The sequence below is a fragment of the Anarhichas minor genome, unplaced genomic scaffold, assembly GCF_050575085.1.
Source record: "Anarhichas minor isolate MPS153535 unplaced genomic scaffold, ASM5057508v1 ptg000090l, whole genome shotgun sequence".
In the NCBI taxonomy this organism is placed as follows: domain Eukaryota; kingdom Metazoa; phylum Chordata; class Actinopteri; order Perciformes; family Anarhichadidae; genus Anarhichas; species Anarhichas minor.
This window is the reverse complement of record NW_027466536.1, coordinates 748,616-765,000: the sequence shown is the minus strand read 5'-3', so window position 1 is coordinate 765,000 and position 16,385 is coordinate 748,616. Positions and strand designations below refer to the sequence as shown.

The 16,385-nt window shown below is 40.6% G+C and overlaps 3 protein-coding genes across 3 annotated transcripts in view; 1 reads left to right on the top strand and 2 right to left on the bottom strand.

The window, feature by feature from the left end:
• Positions 1 to 124, top strand: part of LOC142938788 (histone H2B-like) — a 1,278-nt gene extending 1,154 nt beyond the window's left edge. The window contains exon 1 of the mRNA XM_076082189.1: positions 1 to 124. This exon is cut by the window's left edge and continues 1,154 nt beyond it. The gene's annotated coding sequence lies outside the window, so the exon portion shown is untranslated.
• Positions 125 to 1,326: 1,202 nt separating this feature from the next.
• On the bottom strand, positions 1,327 to 2,162 carry LOC142938787 (histone H1-like). Its single transcript, XM_076082188.1, has one exon. It carries the CDS (start codon positions 2,103 to 2,105, stop codon positions 1,491 to 1,493), a length of 615 nt encoding a protein of 204 aa, XP_075938303.1. The 5' UTR covers positions 2,106 to 2,162; the 3' UTR covers positions 1,327 to 1,490.
• Positions 2,163 to 8,395: 6,233 nt separating this feature from the next.
• On the bottom strand, positions 8,396 to 9,012 carry LOC142938785 (histone H4). Its single transcript, XM_076082184.1, has one exon. The coding sequence runs from the start codon at positions 8,997 to 8,999 to the stop codon at positions 8,688 to 8,690; it is 312 nt and encodes a 103-aa protein (XP_075938299.1). The 5' UTR covers positions 9,000 to 9,012; the 3' UTR covers positions 8,396 to 8,687.
• Between the last annotated feature and the right edge of the window lie 7,373 nt (positions 9,013 to 16,385).

Genomic DNA, 16,385 nt, shown 5'->3' with positions numbered 1-16,385 from the left:
GTCTTACCGTTTATTCAAAATATTCTATACTGTTAAGTGTGTATATTCTTCTGAACTTAACTGCTTTCTGCATTTCTGGTGCGATGTTAAACGGAACAGTCTCAATGAAAAAAATCGGTCTAATGATCTGCGTTGCTTCTTTTTTTTCCAGGCTTTTAAGACGCAACTAAATTAAATTACCAAGAGGCGTACGCAACTTCCCACGCAAACGTTGTGATCTATGAAAACAAACTTGACGGGAGAATGTGCGCACCTGTACAGAAACTTGTATGCACATTTTGAAGACCCGGGGAAATTAGTGACGCAGATGGTGAGGTGGGAAATTGAAGCCAGACTAAAAAGGGAAATATGAGACATTACAGGTATAATGATGGCCATAGATGCGCCATAACAAGTAGCATATTTACATTTTAAAAGATATAAACCAAACCTCAAATCAAATCTGCTCTCTTCCGAGGAGAGATATTCTAATGTGCATATATCACCAATTATGATTTTAAGTTTCATTGAGTTTCTGAGTAAAATCGCAGTGAACACAACTTTATTTATTCATTCATGGCGTGTTCCATAGTGACAGATACAGCATACTGTACACAAACAGAATCAGAGCTCAGTGAAGTCACTCCCCTTCATCTTCATCACCTGCACGTAACGATTGTGTAAATCAACAACGTGTGGAAATAAAGCCAGTGACAGCTCCCGCACGATCCCTCCATATCTTCATTATGAGTCCTAATCATGATGCCGTGAGAAAACAAATTGTGTTCTAGCGAACTTCTTTTTTTTTTTTTTTTAAACTGATATCCAGGGTGGTGGATCAGTCTGATTGCTGTAAACATAAATACTGCGGTGACACTCGTGACGTGTAATGCTGCATGATGGACACTCTGGAACTGTTAGGAGTGCGTAAATAGAAGAATTGGGAGGGAACGAGTGTTCTTCCTCTCGGTATTCTCCGTGATTCCCCGTAAAGACCCACTGATCAGCAGCTCATTTCTATGCATTAACATTCATGAGGTTCATTCATTGACCGTCTATGGTTAGACGTCTGTAGAGGGCGGGACGTGAGGCTGAACCAGCAGCGCACATTTACAGGTTGATTTGGGATTCTATCAAAGGAAATTGCGCACTGGCATTTTTTGTATACGTGCATTTCCTCCTTTGTGTACGTACGCAAACATTTGGGTTGCTCATTATCACTGTATTATAAATCATACCCCAGGTCATTTAAAATTGATACAATTGTCATTTCTGCCCATAAATCTACACTTAATGACCTATCTATAAAAAAAACACATGTTTAGATACCTTTACAAATGCACGCAATTCACAAAACTGAACTTTTGTTTTAATGAACTACTGTTAATTAATTAACAGTATCGTTTGCTCTTAATAACTTCTGAATAACAGGGAAATGCTCTTTATGAAGATGTGGGTGGCTCTTAAAAGAGCCTTTTATAGGAGCGTTGGTACTTCAGACTGATAACAGCTCACTTCTTCTTGGGTGCTGCTTTCTTGGCTTTGGGCTTGGCAGCCCTCTTTGCGGGGGCTTTCTTGGCTACGGGGGCCTTTTTGACCACCTTCTTGGGGCTCTTGGTGGCCTTTTTGGGGCTCTTGGCTACCTTCTTTGGGCTCTTGACGGGTTTCTTGGCCGCTGCGGGTTTCTTTGCCTTCTTGGGTGATTTCTTAGCGGCTGCTGCTGGTTTCTTTACTGCCGCTGTCTTGGTCTTTTTGGCCGCTGCGGGTTTCTTAGCTGCGGGCTTCTTGACTGTAGGAGCGGTTTTCTTTGCCGGTTTCTCAACAGCCGTCTTGCTCATCTTGTAGGAGCCAGAGGCCCCGGTCCCCTTGGTCTGGACCAGAGTCCCCTTAGTCACCAGGCTCTTGATGGTGGTGTTGACGCGGGACTTGTTCTTCTCCACATCGTATCCGTCGGCGGTCAGAGCCTTCTTCACGGCGGCAGCAGACACGCCGCTCCGCTCCTTGGATGCGGCCACAGCTTTAACGATGAGCTCAGCGACGCTGGGACCAGCCTTCTTCGGCCTGGACATCTTCTTCTTCGCTGCTTTGGCCGCCGCGGGGGCTGGAGCTGGAGCTACTTCTGCCATTTTCTGTCGATGTGTTTGTAGTCACGAGAACACGAGAGTCTGACTGACTGTTGAAGAGCTCAGAGCACGGGGCTGCACTTAAACACACCATGAGAACCGTGGAGACTCAACCCAGCCCGGGACTCCTCAGTGCAGTCTGAAAGCAGAGTCACTTGTGTTTTCTCTTCACTGATAAAGACTCAAAACTAAATGTGGAAGAAGTACTGAAGGCTGACGGTGAAGGGAGCCGATAGCGGACTAGTGTCTCTTCATATTGAAGTCATGTAGAGCTCTGATGATCTCTGTGTTGTGTTTGAGGAGCCTCCAAACCTCACCTCCTCACCGCCGTGGACACCACTGATCAGCGGCTTTTCCCACTCATTTCTCTCTAAAAATGATTTAAAATGCATCAGAGCTCCATCAAAAGTCGTTTTCCAACTGGTCCACATGTTTGTTCAGAGTCTCGATGTGAAAACAACCATCTGATGTTGATCAGTGTTTAATAAACTGAAGTTATTCTTGGAGCAGCAAACACACTGATGATGGTCGAGGCTTATGGTGCAGTTCAGCCAGACTTCCTATCAGAGCTGCTCACTGTGAACATGTCCTCTGCTGATAATAACTTTTAATAGAAATAGTTATACTATTAATGATCAAACACACTGACAAATACATGTTGCTTGTTTTGGGAAGCATGAGTGGCTTTAAATGTTACAGTATCAATGTTTCGCTGATAGCTGATGATTAAAGTGACCACTAATGGAGATTTTGTTCTTGATGAATAAAACTAATGTCATCATCATTATTATTATTATTATTACAATTAATAACTGTTAAATACTAATTATTATTATTACGTATTATTATTGTTATTAATAGTATTATTGTTGTAACATTCAATACATCAAAATGATGCTCCTTCAACCTTTGTAGCTTGTGTGAGTCTGCAAACTTAAATGCACATTATTCTACCCAGAAGTGGACTTTTGCTGGCAGTAGATAACTAACCCGTTTACTGTTGTCGTTTTTTCCCCCCGTTGATGATCAGCTTCTTTGACTTTATGACTTGTGTTAAAACTTAATACCTGACGGCTGGCTCAGTAACTTATTACAGTAACAGATTAATTTGCATCACAAAGTATACAAGTAAACCGAGCTGTCTGGAGTCAACTAACTTCACAATAGCCTACATTACTTTATACCTCCCTACCCTAAGTCTCTCCCCCCTTGATGTCCTCCTCCTCCTCTGAACTTTCACCTAAAGAAGTTACACTGTGCACCTTGGACAAGTCATAACAGAGGGTTTTTTGATTAACCACAGCCTCCTTCCCCACTCGTCTTCTCCTGATTCCGCCTCTGGCCGCCCGTCACAGCGACCAGCTCCTGTTCTTCTCCTGCGTTAGAAATCTTGCCCTACTTGTTTATCTACGTCATCCCCCATCTTCACCCGGGCTCCAAGGCCGCTATACTAGACTCCCTGTTTCAGTGACGTGATAACATATGACAATAATACAGGTCAATATCACAGTATGAATATACATGGGTACATTTCAAATTATGGGTATGATTGATTTTACACAAATATATTTCAAGACACAAATACATTTTTCTCCCACATTAGGAAAGGCAGTAAACACCCAGAGGTCTGCACTGAGCAAGAATACACCGGAACAATTTATAAGCAATTAATAAGAAAACTAGAATGGGAAACAGCAGAAAATGGTGCATTCAGGGGCTCCTGGCATGATCGCATTAATGACTGAGCTTTAAGTTGTAATGTAGAAAACATAAATACAAATAAGATGTATTTTATTACTTAAACAACACGTTCGCTAGTTTTGAGTTAAAAGATCAACAGCGCATTTATTGTCACAACAATAACAATGTTGTGATCATAATCGTGACCATAACCAATAACCATTTCTCTGGTAGATTAACTGTGAACAGCACATAAAACATGAGATTAATTAAAAACTCTTTCATGCTGCAAACAAAGCATTCTGTCCTGCTGTGCTCTTCACAACAGTAAAACTCTCTCTTTGTTGTTCTTTACAGTTTGTATGTCCTTAGAAAAAGCTTTATTCATGTACAACAAGTTTACAAGATGTATAAATACACATAGGCCTCACATATTACAGGCACAGTGATGACACATGATGCGCTGTGTGAGGACGCTGTTCTGGAGCTGAGACTCAGATCTTAAGTCCATTTCCCTCCAAGGATCTGATTTCTGTTCCTTCCTTTCATGTTTAACTTCCATGTCGCTGTGTGTCAGTCTGCTCGATGGTGCAGCTCATTCTCCACAGCTTGAAACTTACAATACAGAGTTGCAAATGTTGTTTTTGTTTGACAGACATCTGATGAAACAGACCACATTACAAAGTGATCATTTACATTAAACTCCAGACCAAGGCCTTGGAGCCTGGACCAGACCTTCTGAGCTCTGTAACAGTCTAGAACAGAGGTAGCCAACACGGTGCCCGCAGCTACCACGTGAGTCGCCCGCAAGGCTTGTTCTAAAAATAGCACTTGTCACCATTGAGCTCCATCTACAATTGTAGTTGCTGTTCTTTTTTAATCAAAAACGCTTGCATTAGTGTAGATTTTAAAATGACAATATTTCTTGTCATAAGAGAGTTGGGTACCCGGAGGCGCACGGCGGACAGCCAGAACGAGGCCGCCGCACCGCACTAGGTTTTCAGGTTCCGAATGGCGGGCGCTTCCAGTTGGCGCCAGACGCGCGCCGCGAGTGCTACCCCTTCATCAGGTCCGTAAATCCTCAGAACAGTCCGCGGGGCAACAACTCAGGGGTGGCGGAGGTAGAGGCGAGGAAACGCAATCCGACCGAAAAGGCCCAGACTAGAGGTTTGAACGCGGGCGCCCGGAGACGCTCGCGCGCCTCGGAGGGTTGGATCCCCCGCTCGGCTATAGACGAGACTGGTTACTAGTTTCTTCGTGGAGAAAAAGGTACCGTTGGAAAAGCTGGTGTCGGTGACAACAGACGGGGCTCCCGCGATGACGGGCCGGCATGCAGGCTTCATTGCGCAATGCAAAGGTGACCCAGAATTCCCAACATGTCTACATTACCACTGGATCATTCACCAGCAGGCGCTATGTGCAAAAGTAACCGGCTTTAATCATGTGATGATACAAAAATATCAGAGATGTGATACCTCTGACTTTCAAATGTTGAAACAGATTAACAGAAATAAAAGTTGCATGTTTAAATATATATGTGTAGCTATACCATCATTGTTGTGGAAATCATTCTTAATAATTATTGTGAGGAATAATTAACTGACATGTGATCAAACAGTCTCTTCACATATCTTATTATTATTAAAAGGTGATCTGTGCAACTTTGTTATTCAGGAAGTTTGTATCAAATAAGTAGCCCTTCGTACTACTCGGTACCCTTGAAGTAGCTCTCAGTTTAAAAAAGGTTGGTGACCCCTGGTCTAGAAGCACATGTTTGTCATAATGATAATAACTTATCTGGCTCGTTTTGTTGTTCTCTTTCACTACATTTTTAGTTACATGACGTTAATCCATAAGAACCCAAACCCATGTTTCCTTAAAGGAATATTATAGGGGATATAAAACAGACTAACTCTTACCTCTGTGTCTTTTATTCACATGGTGAGATGTCTGTATGTTAAATCAAATATCTGTGTAAATGTAAATGGTGTTTTAACTGAAACCTTTCAAGTAGAGAGAGGAGTGAAGCAGGGCTGTCCCCTAAGTGCTGCGTTATACATCCTCGCCATCAATCCTCTAATTAAAAAAATAAACTCGGATCATCTAATCTCAGGTTTAAGTGTAGGTCATATGCCCAAAGTTACAGCCATCGCATACGCTGATGACATTACTGTCATCGTAAAAAACCAGCTGGAGATGGATGCTTTAACGAACAACCTATCTCTGTATGAACTCGCATCTGGAGCTAAACTAAACCATAACAAAACAGAGGGAGTTTGGATCGGGGACGAACACCATCAATGTAACATTAACATTAACATCAAACCAGAAATAAAAATACTGGGTTTAACATTCTGTGACAGTAAAAGTAGTGAAAGAAATTGGGAAACCAAGTTGTGTGAAATTAAAGAAGAGGTGAAAAAATGGGAAAACAAAAATACTAATTACAAATCCAGGGTAAATACAGTCAAGACTTTCATCTTATCTAAACTACTTTTTCAATCCAATATTTTTCCTCCATCCAACAAAATGATCATCCAGTTAAATAAACAGTGTGTGAACTTAATCTGGGGCACAACCAGGGAAGTGACCAAACGAGAACTGATGTATAAAAGTAAAGTGTACGGTGGGTTAGGGGCCCTAGAGCTCGGCGCCAGGTTACATATTGCGTTTGTTAAAAATGTCTCTGCTGCCATCTCCAGAAACGCTCTCTGGTTGGGAGACGGCTCCATGTGGAGGAAGAGAAAGGGGAAACAGAGACAGGGCCCTGACTACAAGTTATTATACGGAGATTTTACTAACCACTATCAACACCTACGCATCGACTGGAAGAGTCTACCAAGTAAAGCTATCTATAAAAAGATCAACGATTTTAAACATGGTGGACTCGTTAAATATAAAAATTTGACAGATGGCGAGGGTGAGGAAGTACTAAAAACATTGAAGGATAAGAATCTCTCGGAGAGCATCAGAGATGTCCGATGGCTCATGGCAATGAATAGACTCGCTGTAAGAGCCACTGTGTCATGGAGCTGTTATGTCACCACGAAAAAATGTCCCATGATGCATTGTAACGAGGACGAAACACAAAATCACCTGTTCATAGACTGCTACAGAGGGCAACAGGTCTGGGCCTCACTTCAAGGCCTCGGCCTAGTGTTCAATGTGAACTATAAATCTGTGATGTTTGCTCTGTTTGATGAGAAGATGTCCGTTAAACAAAGAGAACTTTACCAGCTCATTGTCAGCATCACATGTTTTAAAATCTGGAAAACCAGATGTATAATGATAATACAACAGACTGTAATGGACGGCAACATGGTAGTGAAACATGTCGTCACTGAACTCAGGAGAAGGAGAACTATTGATAAGAGCCAGTCCCTCCCGTGGCATTTGTTAGACTTTTGACCCAAGCACACAGCACTTTTTCTTGTATCTGTCTTTGTCTTTGTTTTCTTATGTTTGTATACTCTTGAACCATGTATGTATTTGTGGAAACTGTAGATTTGATATAAATTAAATAAAGTTTTCTAAAAAATAAAAAATAAAACTGACTAAATGGACCACATTTCTGACAATATTTTTTAAATACTAACCAGAGATCTGAAATGTAACATATGTCACATTGGGCTTTCACGTATAGATATTTTCCTCATTTAAAAACGAATCAACTTGGCCTATTTTTGATTGGTAATAAAGATAGACAAAGATTTAGAGTGAGCATTGTATATGCTAGAAATATAATAATTTTAGGACTGACGTGCTTTCAGTGTATAGAGTGCATTCCACCCTGTGGCCAGCAGGGGTCAGGGTGGTGCTTTTTGCTTTCGGCAGGCTTTACGACAACAAAGGCGTGATGTTGTTTCCTCATTCTGACGAGCAGGCGAGATGAACAGAAGTGAAATTGCCCTGTGTCATTTGTGTGTCCCGTTTACAGAATATATTTTCAAGACAAAAATGTCTTCTCTTTGGATGATCTTCATCTTGTGTTTTATTTACTGATATGTACATTTGTCTTCCATAATTTGACTAATAGACTTATTCAAATGTCTTTTGAATTCAACAGAACATATTTTAATCAAAATAAATTTGAATCAGTTAAGTCAATTGAGCAGCTCATTACCATTTTTCTTATTGTGACAAATATGTCACTTTGTTTTTTCTGAGACAATTATAAGTTTAAAAGCCTGATGTGACGTATCTGTCACAATCTTTTCATAACTTTGTAGACATAAATTAGTTGATAAACATGGTTAGAAGAGTTTAGATATAATGTAGGACGTGTTATCAAAGCATTAGAATTGTTGAATGTGTTGAAACTTACCTTTAACAACAAAAACAAGCTTTTTGAAATGAGCTAGTTCTGCCAAATGTGATGACCAGCCAGGCAGCCATTTTGGAAGTGATGTCATTGGTACGCAAATGAACTCACGGTCACGTGACCTCACCAGGATGTTCAGTATGTGTCACTTAGAGACTTCAAGAGTTCAAATCAAGTATACAACTGTATCAGGAACCTTCCAGGATACTTAAACTGTCTGCGACAGCTGTCGCTGTGGGTCCTTATAACAGCTTTTCCCCAATTGTATGTTAAATTAAGAATATTACAGACCCACAATTTATGCGTTTTATTTTTCCAGATGATTCACACAGAAATTAGTCAACGCATCCATCTACAAGTCTTATTTTTAAATAATGATATCAGCAAAGACTTTAACCTGATCTATATCCTTAACATCTGCACCAGAACATATGTAGCAGCGTTCACTTCTCATGAACTAATGATGCTGTAAAAGATACAATGTTTCAAATAACCTCTGATTTGAACAGGAAGTCAGCTCTCTATTGAGTAAGTGTGTGGCCCTTAAAAGGGCCTTTTGTTTATAGTCAACGTGTGACTAGAGTTTAACCGCCGAAGCCGTACAGAGTGCGTCCCTGTCTCTTCAGAGCATACACCACATCCATGGCGGTCACCGTCTTCCTCTTGGCGTGCTCGGTGTAGGTGACGGCATCACGGATCACGTTCTCCAGGAAGACCTTCAACACACCGCGGGTCTCCTCGTAGATCAGACCGGAGATACGCTTCACTCCACCACGGCGAGCCAGACGGCGGATAGCGGGCTTGGTGATTCCCTGGATGTTATCACGGAGCACTTTACGGTGACGCTTAGCGCCTCCCTTACCGAGTCCTTTCCCGCCTTTTCCTCTTCCGCTCATTTTCACTGGTTGAAGTCTTTCAACAAGATGAAGAATGCTGATGGTTCACTGATATTTAAACCCTGACTGAGGACGTGATAGAAGACAAAGGCGGGGCTTCTCTTTTCTTCTTTGGATTTTCATAACGGTTGATAATTAAACTCTTTAGCGTTAGCGCCACCTGCTGAACAAAAGCACGAATCAGGGCTTCATGTCTCCGACTGTTTGCTGCTGAAAGGCAAGCAAAAAAGTTGTGTACTCAAAAATGTAGCTACTTTATACTATAACGTTTACAGTTAGCCTAAGACAACCATGCTGTGACTGTGTGTAGACGGGAACACGTTGTGTTAGATCCTCACTCATCCTGTTGTGTCAGGTGATCAAAATAGGCCTCATTAATAAAGATGCTGCTGCTGTGCCACGTGCGTAAAATGCGCAGTCGCGCCTCTCTCAATGTGGAGACATCGATGCTGCTGGCAAGACTGGAAGCAGCTTATTTAATGAACTCAAAGAGAAAAGAAAACGACATCCAAACAGTAATGGTCAACATGAAGACTCTGTTAAACTGTTGCAAAAAGACTGCAGCCCAGCTGTTGGTAAGACTGGAGACAAACTTCTATCAGACAATATGACTGAGGACGTAGTCAGATGTGTGACTTCATAGTCACATGTAGATTTGATCTCAGGCCTTTTTGCAGGCTGATTGGATGAAACTTCAGATGATTACAGAGGTGAGATGTGACCGTAAAACACGTGAGCACAATATGGACGTGAAGGATTCCGCGGTTGTTTCGTCTCCAGGTGCATGTAGTTTACAGGAGCTCAAGAACAAAAAGAAAGCTTCCAGCGGCCAAGAAAAGTTTTTTTTAACACGTTTCAGTTGACAATTTCATTCAAATTGTTGCTTCTACTGAGGACTTGTTGCATCCTGACAAAGACTAAAGACTTTGAAACATAAGGTTAATGTTTAGGCCTATCTTTACAAACTATAGGGAAATATAGGACTAGTTAGAGAAGGACATAGCTTGACAATACATATATATTTATTCATTATAGTGTATAGATCAGTTGATCTTATTTCTTCTTTCTGAATTCTCTGAAAAGCCATAATAAAACGTTACTAATTTGAATTGGTTAATTGCCCTTATTTTCACCATAATAAGAGGCTTAAATGAATTGTACCACCTTAACAGAAGTAACAACACAGGAGGGTTTTAACAGAGCTCAATCTGTACATCTATCAGTCCTGACAAGAGGCCCAATGAGGCAGCAGGTGGGAGCAGCTGAGTGGGTGAACCAGACTTCACTAAATGAATTAAAGGCTCATTTATTATCAACGTATTACCAGTCTAACTACTTTAGCATCCTGAAACGGTTAAAGGGATTTTAAACCTCATTTTGATCTTCATTTGAATCACAGATTCTCAAAATGATGACTTAGCATCTCATAATTATGACTTAACACGTTATAATTATGACTTAGCATCTCATAATTATGACTATAGTATCATAGCTATAGCTATCATGAGATAGCTATAGCTATCTCATGATTATGATTTAGAACTGAAATGGAATAGGATACATGCACGCTCACTGCAGCATTTTGAGTCAACCACTTCCAGCACTGGTAACGCCTGCAGACAGTTTTGGCAAAATTGTTAATTGTCATTCATCAGCTGGTATTTTGTTAGTGATTGAAATCAGGACAGTTTAACAAAAAACACCCAGAACGTGGTGGTATAAACTCAAAATGGAAATTAAGGAGCTGTTACTACAAAATAGAGTTTTCATGTAATTTGCTAGTCATGTTATTGTGACGGACAGAAAGTATGGTCCTGGATGTGTTGACAGGACCATTCACTTTCTCACAGACTCACAGAGAGACCTTCAGACGGGTGAGCAACAAACTGACTTGTTGTGAGCCTCTGTAGATATGACTGCGTCTGCAAGGTGTTTGAAACTGCGGTTGCCTTTGCTAATACAATATATAGTGTTGGGTGTATAGGATGTTTGTCCACTGAATTTGTATCTATTGGTATGCGTTTTCTCTCTTTTCTGGTTAGTTGTAAGGCTACACTGAGGGTGTTGTATATTTCTAATAGATAACAGGCTTTTCTTACTATTGTTGGTGTGGATACAAGGGCTTATTTATTGCAGTCTATTAGGCACATTTTAAACAACCCATTATTTACTTTAACAATGTTTACACAAGTATATAGCATACTGTACAAATTCGTTTTAAAGTAACAGTCTCTATACTTGAGTTATTTCCATCACTGCTGCTCCTGAGGCCTTTAAACCAGTAGATACAGACTTGTAATACTCTGCTCATCGGCTGTTAGAACCTGAGTTGAACAGCAGATGTCAGGCTTAGACACGTGTTAATTTTCTTTCTTTCTTTCTTATCTTGGCACAATTTTTGGGGAATACTTGTAGGTTTCATGTATCTCTTTACACCACTCTTCATACAAACACATGTATGTGTGTTTAAGAACACTTTGGAATTGGGGTTCTGGGGCTCAAGTCCTCGTCGATCCGGGTCGGGAGGCACGCCATGCTCGTGGTTGGTGCTCATCTGGAACCTGTCCCTGGTCATGGCTGCGCCCGTTGCGCACTACCAGAGCACCGTGGAGAGGGAGGACAACAACACCTTCTGCTGGGGGGGTCTGGCCGGACCACCAGAGGAAAGTCTACGTGATGTGCACGTTTGTTTTCGGATACGTCCTGGCTCCCACTTTGATATCGGTCTGCTATGCAAAGGTGGGTCAAATTGCAGACAGATTTTCACAGTTTGGAGCAAGCACACATGAATGCAAAGTTAAACGTGACGCAAACATGGTGGCTTCAATCTCCATAAAAGTCATTTTCTGATGTAAAAATGAAATTTCAGTGATTTGGAATTGACAAATGAAACGTGATCTGTCCTCAACTCTGATGACCGGTGCTGCGGCAAAACGTTTATCTTTAATGCTACTTTTATTGTTGCAGGTGTTAACCACCGGCATAAAAAGCTGAAGAACGTCTCCAAAAAAATCACAGCAGTCCAAAAAGATTTGCTTCTGAATACTATGACGTCATGTAAAGCATCGAAGGATTTAATGTCTGAAAATAAGATTTATTGTGAAGAAACAGTGCACATATTGTCTGGTGAGGACACTCTTTCATGACATTAATAGTAATAGGTTTCTTAGAAAACATATGCGTCTCATTTTAATATCCTGTGTTGCATAAGACGTCCTGCTGTTATGAAGGCAAACGCTCCAAATGACTTGTAAATACTGAAGAGGAGCAGTCTGGTTTTTGTTTACAGTAAACTACTGATACAAGCAGCAGATACATCACACAAAAATCTCTATTTTTATTTGTTGCTTTCTTGTTTTTCTGTGTCTGTGTTTTGTTTTTTCAATACATCTGAATAAAGATATCAAACGTATAACTGACAAATATAGCACACGTTTGACAACATACTTACAGAAATATGATTCATATTTACAAAACTATTTTTTAAAATATCAAATTCCATGTCTTTTATAAATGAAAATGGACAGTTAGTACATGGAGCCAATAACCTCATTATATGAGATGAAGATTCACCTTCTGCTCGCTCAGCTTGATACGTAGCAGTGTCAGTACAATCAGCACTACTCTACATTCTTGGAGGACTTAATGGTTAATAAGGCCTTATTGCAGCTTCCTTGTTATATGACATTTGATTGATTCAGTGTAGGCTACACAGAGACGCTGCACACATGAAGAAACAAATTAAGTTGTTCAATAACTTTATGAGAGCAAAATGATAACTGCTGGTTCTATGACCTCAGTATTTGTCCACAAATGCATGTGTCAAAGCGTCACTCTCACTATGTCTGCTGTATCATTTTCATGCATTTCCAAAGTTGTCTTTTTCAATTCACAGCTAACACATGAGAAAAAATCGATAAAATGCAAAAAAAAAAAAAAAAAGAAGCATTGCACTGACACAGAATAAACTGGCAACGGGCAACATATTGATGGTGCATGTATTGTATAATCATCCCATATGAGGATGTGTTTCGTATTCCATTCCTCAGCCTCAGTGCGACATCTCTGCAGACGCTCTCTCTCATCTTCAAAGTTGTTCTGGTTGCCCAAACACCCTCCGTGCTGGAAGAGTTCACAGCTCATTGAAGAGGAGTTGTAGTAGAAACACTGGTGCGTCCCAAAACATGGTCCTGTATCTGGTGCTGCTTTACAGGCCTCTACGTGGAGAGTGAGGGGGAGAGACACAGCACGAGGAAGGATAGATACCCATTAGCTGTAGCATCACAATCAGGATCTGTCATCTTCCATTCAACACACAGATATTTTCATGAATGTGCTGAGATATTGTATCTTCTGATCATTTTCTGTTTGTGGATATTTTTAATCTGTTTTATGGTGTTTATTTATATATAATAGATTAAAGCGTCAGTTTAAACCCTGACCTCTGAGGTTGCATGCAGTTATTCATTTTTTTCCGATAAATCTCCCTTTATTCTCATTCTTTTTATTTTATTTTCATTTATTTATTCCTCCAATCAAAGTTAGCAGCTTCTTTTACTGTTTGATGAATTCTTGCTCTGTTTGCTGTGATTGTTGTAGGCTACCTGTTCTTCTGTAGTTTCTGAAAAACATCCTGAAATAATAAACACATTTGAGGAAATGAAAAGTTCGATCCTGATAGTTCCTGAACAGTCCATGTGAGGGTGGATTTTTCCTTCAATACCAGTAAAAGTATTCAGACTGTGGTCAAAGGAGAAGAGACATTTTGTGGTTGTAGGAGCTATTTATTTTATGTTAGTTTAAGTTATTTTATTCACAAGTTAGATTTTTTGATACATTTAGATAACCTTTTCTTTTGTTAGTTATTTGTTAATTATTTATGTTGTTTAGTATGCTTAGTTTTTTGGTTTGTTCGTATGTTTATGAATTGGGTAACCATGTGGGCACCTGCGGTTATATGTATGAGTAGGCAGGTTCACATCATCTGTTACAAAAAGGCCCCGAACCAAATATGTGAATATATTTTCCTGTGTGAAACATTTGAGCTAATACACATACTGGGACACCTGCAGTGGATTCAGTATCTAAGAAGCTTCATGTTAACCCAACATCACTGAGAGTGAAGGATCTCACACAACACTCATGTTACATTTAGTCCACTTTATTGAACTCAACACCAAACCAAACTGTGTAGGAAGGAAGTGCAGAGGACGCACACACACAGCCTCGTCCTCTTGACTCGGACTGTCGTCTTTGTGATGACGCACTGGTTTGGGGTCTAGAAGCAGGTTTGGTGCAGAAGTGCGTTCAGCGGACTGCTGTGGTGCTGCAGCTTCCTGAGATGTTTGGCTGGTTGACATCGATCTCAGGAAAAGACACAGGACGAGTCCTGGTCTGAAAACAATGAATATTTATGATAAATATGATTAAATACTGTAGCTACCATGTTGATGATGTGTTCATAATAATAAATGCCATCTGATGTATAGGATGTAATGTTAACTTCAGCTCATCACAACTTGAAGACAGCATTTGTAGTTTAAATAAGAGTCTTACTTTCTCTGCTGTTGAGCTTGTCCTCCTCGTCCTCTTGACTGTTGGGGGGGGTAAGGTGTCGGCTGGCGGTGTAGGGGTCCCCCTTTCTAATGGGGCCTGGAAGACGGTTTGGTGTTCAAAGGTGGACTGTCATGGTGCTGCAGCTTCATGTTGATGATCGGTTGGTTGACATCCACTCTCATGTTCTCCAGGAGACACAGGAATCCTGTCCTGACATCAAAGACAAGTGGCAGATGATTTATATACTCGTCAACATACAGTATGAAATGTTAAATACAGCTTACTGAAGGGCTCACTCCCTTTGTTGCCTGAAACACCACACGCTCTCCATCTGGTCCTGTCTTCATTCTTCCTTCTGGTCTGATGAGCGTTTCTCAGTGGTGTACAGTAACGAAGTAGAAATACTTCGTTACTGTACTTAAGTCGTTTTTTTGGATATCTGTACTTTACTTTACTATTTATATTTCTGTTGACTTTTACTTTTACTTCACTACATTTTGCAAAGAAAACTGATACTTTTACTCCGATACATTTCCCTTGAAACCTTCATTACTCGCTACAAAATCAAATCTATCTTTATAATCATGAGACCAACGTCGGGGACTGTGGTGGAACAGAGACTGCAAGCAAGCAGGTTTGGTGAATCAGTGGTCCTAGCTTGCAAGTTAAATCATTGGTTAATCACGTTAATGCGCAATTGCAAACAAGTGCTCTCAAAGCCGCGGTGTTTTGATTCCCAGTGATGCCCAGTGATGCTATAAGCTATAGCTAGCGAGACTACATTAGTATATAACTCCACTCTACGATGACTGATTTCATGATGGAAGCAGAAATGGAAGCACCTGCTACTCCCGCAACAAACGACGGTGGTGACGAAGACCAACACCCGTGGATCGCAAGCGAGTTAGTGAGCTGAGGATGTGTTGACAGTTGTGCAGCACTAGTTGGCTAACGTTAGCTATAGCTAGCCACCACACCATAGGATTGACAGGAGCCGCGAGAGCGCAGCATCAGGGTTAGCATTAGTGTTAGCATTATGGAAATCCTTCCCAGCTGTGCGCAAGCTGTCTGTGAAGCTGAACACACCTCTACCTGCCTCAGCGGCCTGTGAAAGGCTATTTAGCATCGCAGGACTAGTCTTCAGCCCAAGAAGAGCGAGACTGAATTCTCGCAATTTTGAAAACCAACTTCTTTTGAAGATGAACAGGACATTTTTCAGTTTCAAGTAATGACTGGGTTGTTACTTTAGTATTGATCATGTTTTGATATTTGAGTCATTTTGTGGATGATCAGATGGAGTTATGATGGTAGCAGTCGCCCAATTGCAGATTCAGCTTGAGCAAAACCTTTGTCTATTGTGTTCAAATCAGGCCCATAGGAGTTTACAAGGCAGGTGTCCATTCTCACAACACTGACCTGATGCATCAAGTGGATATTTTTTGCTGAACACAACATTATGCATTTGCCCTCTACATCCTCTAGTCGGAATGAGCATACTTATAAACGCACTGTTACAACTCCTTCATAGTGTCATATTGCTTTTCGGAGAATTATGATGATAAGTTCATAGTAGATGCAAAAGTATACTTATGTACAATATATTATGTTGAACATTGTTGCTCCTGGATGGATCACAGCCAACCCAATTATTGTCAACACAGCTCCTTGTCCTTGGTCATGGTGCCACAGCACTTAAAAGAATAAACTTCATAATTCTCAAAATTCTGACGCTTTGCTTTTTTATTAACAGCATTTACTTGTACTTTTACTTTCAATACTTAAGTACATTTAATATCAGAAAATTACTTTTGATACTTAAGTACAATAAAT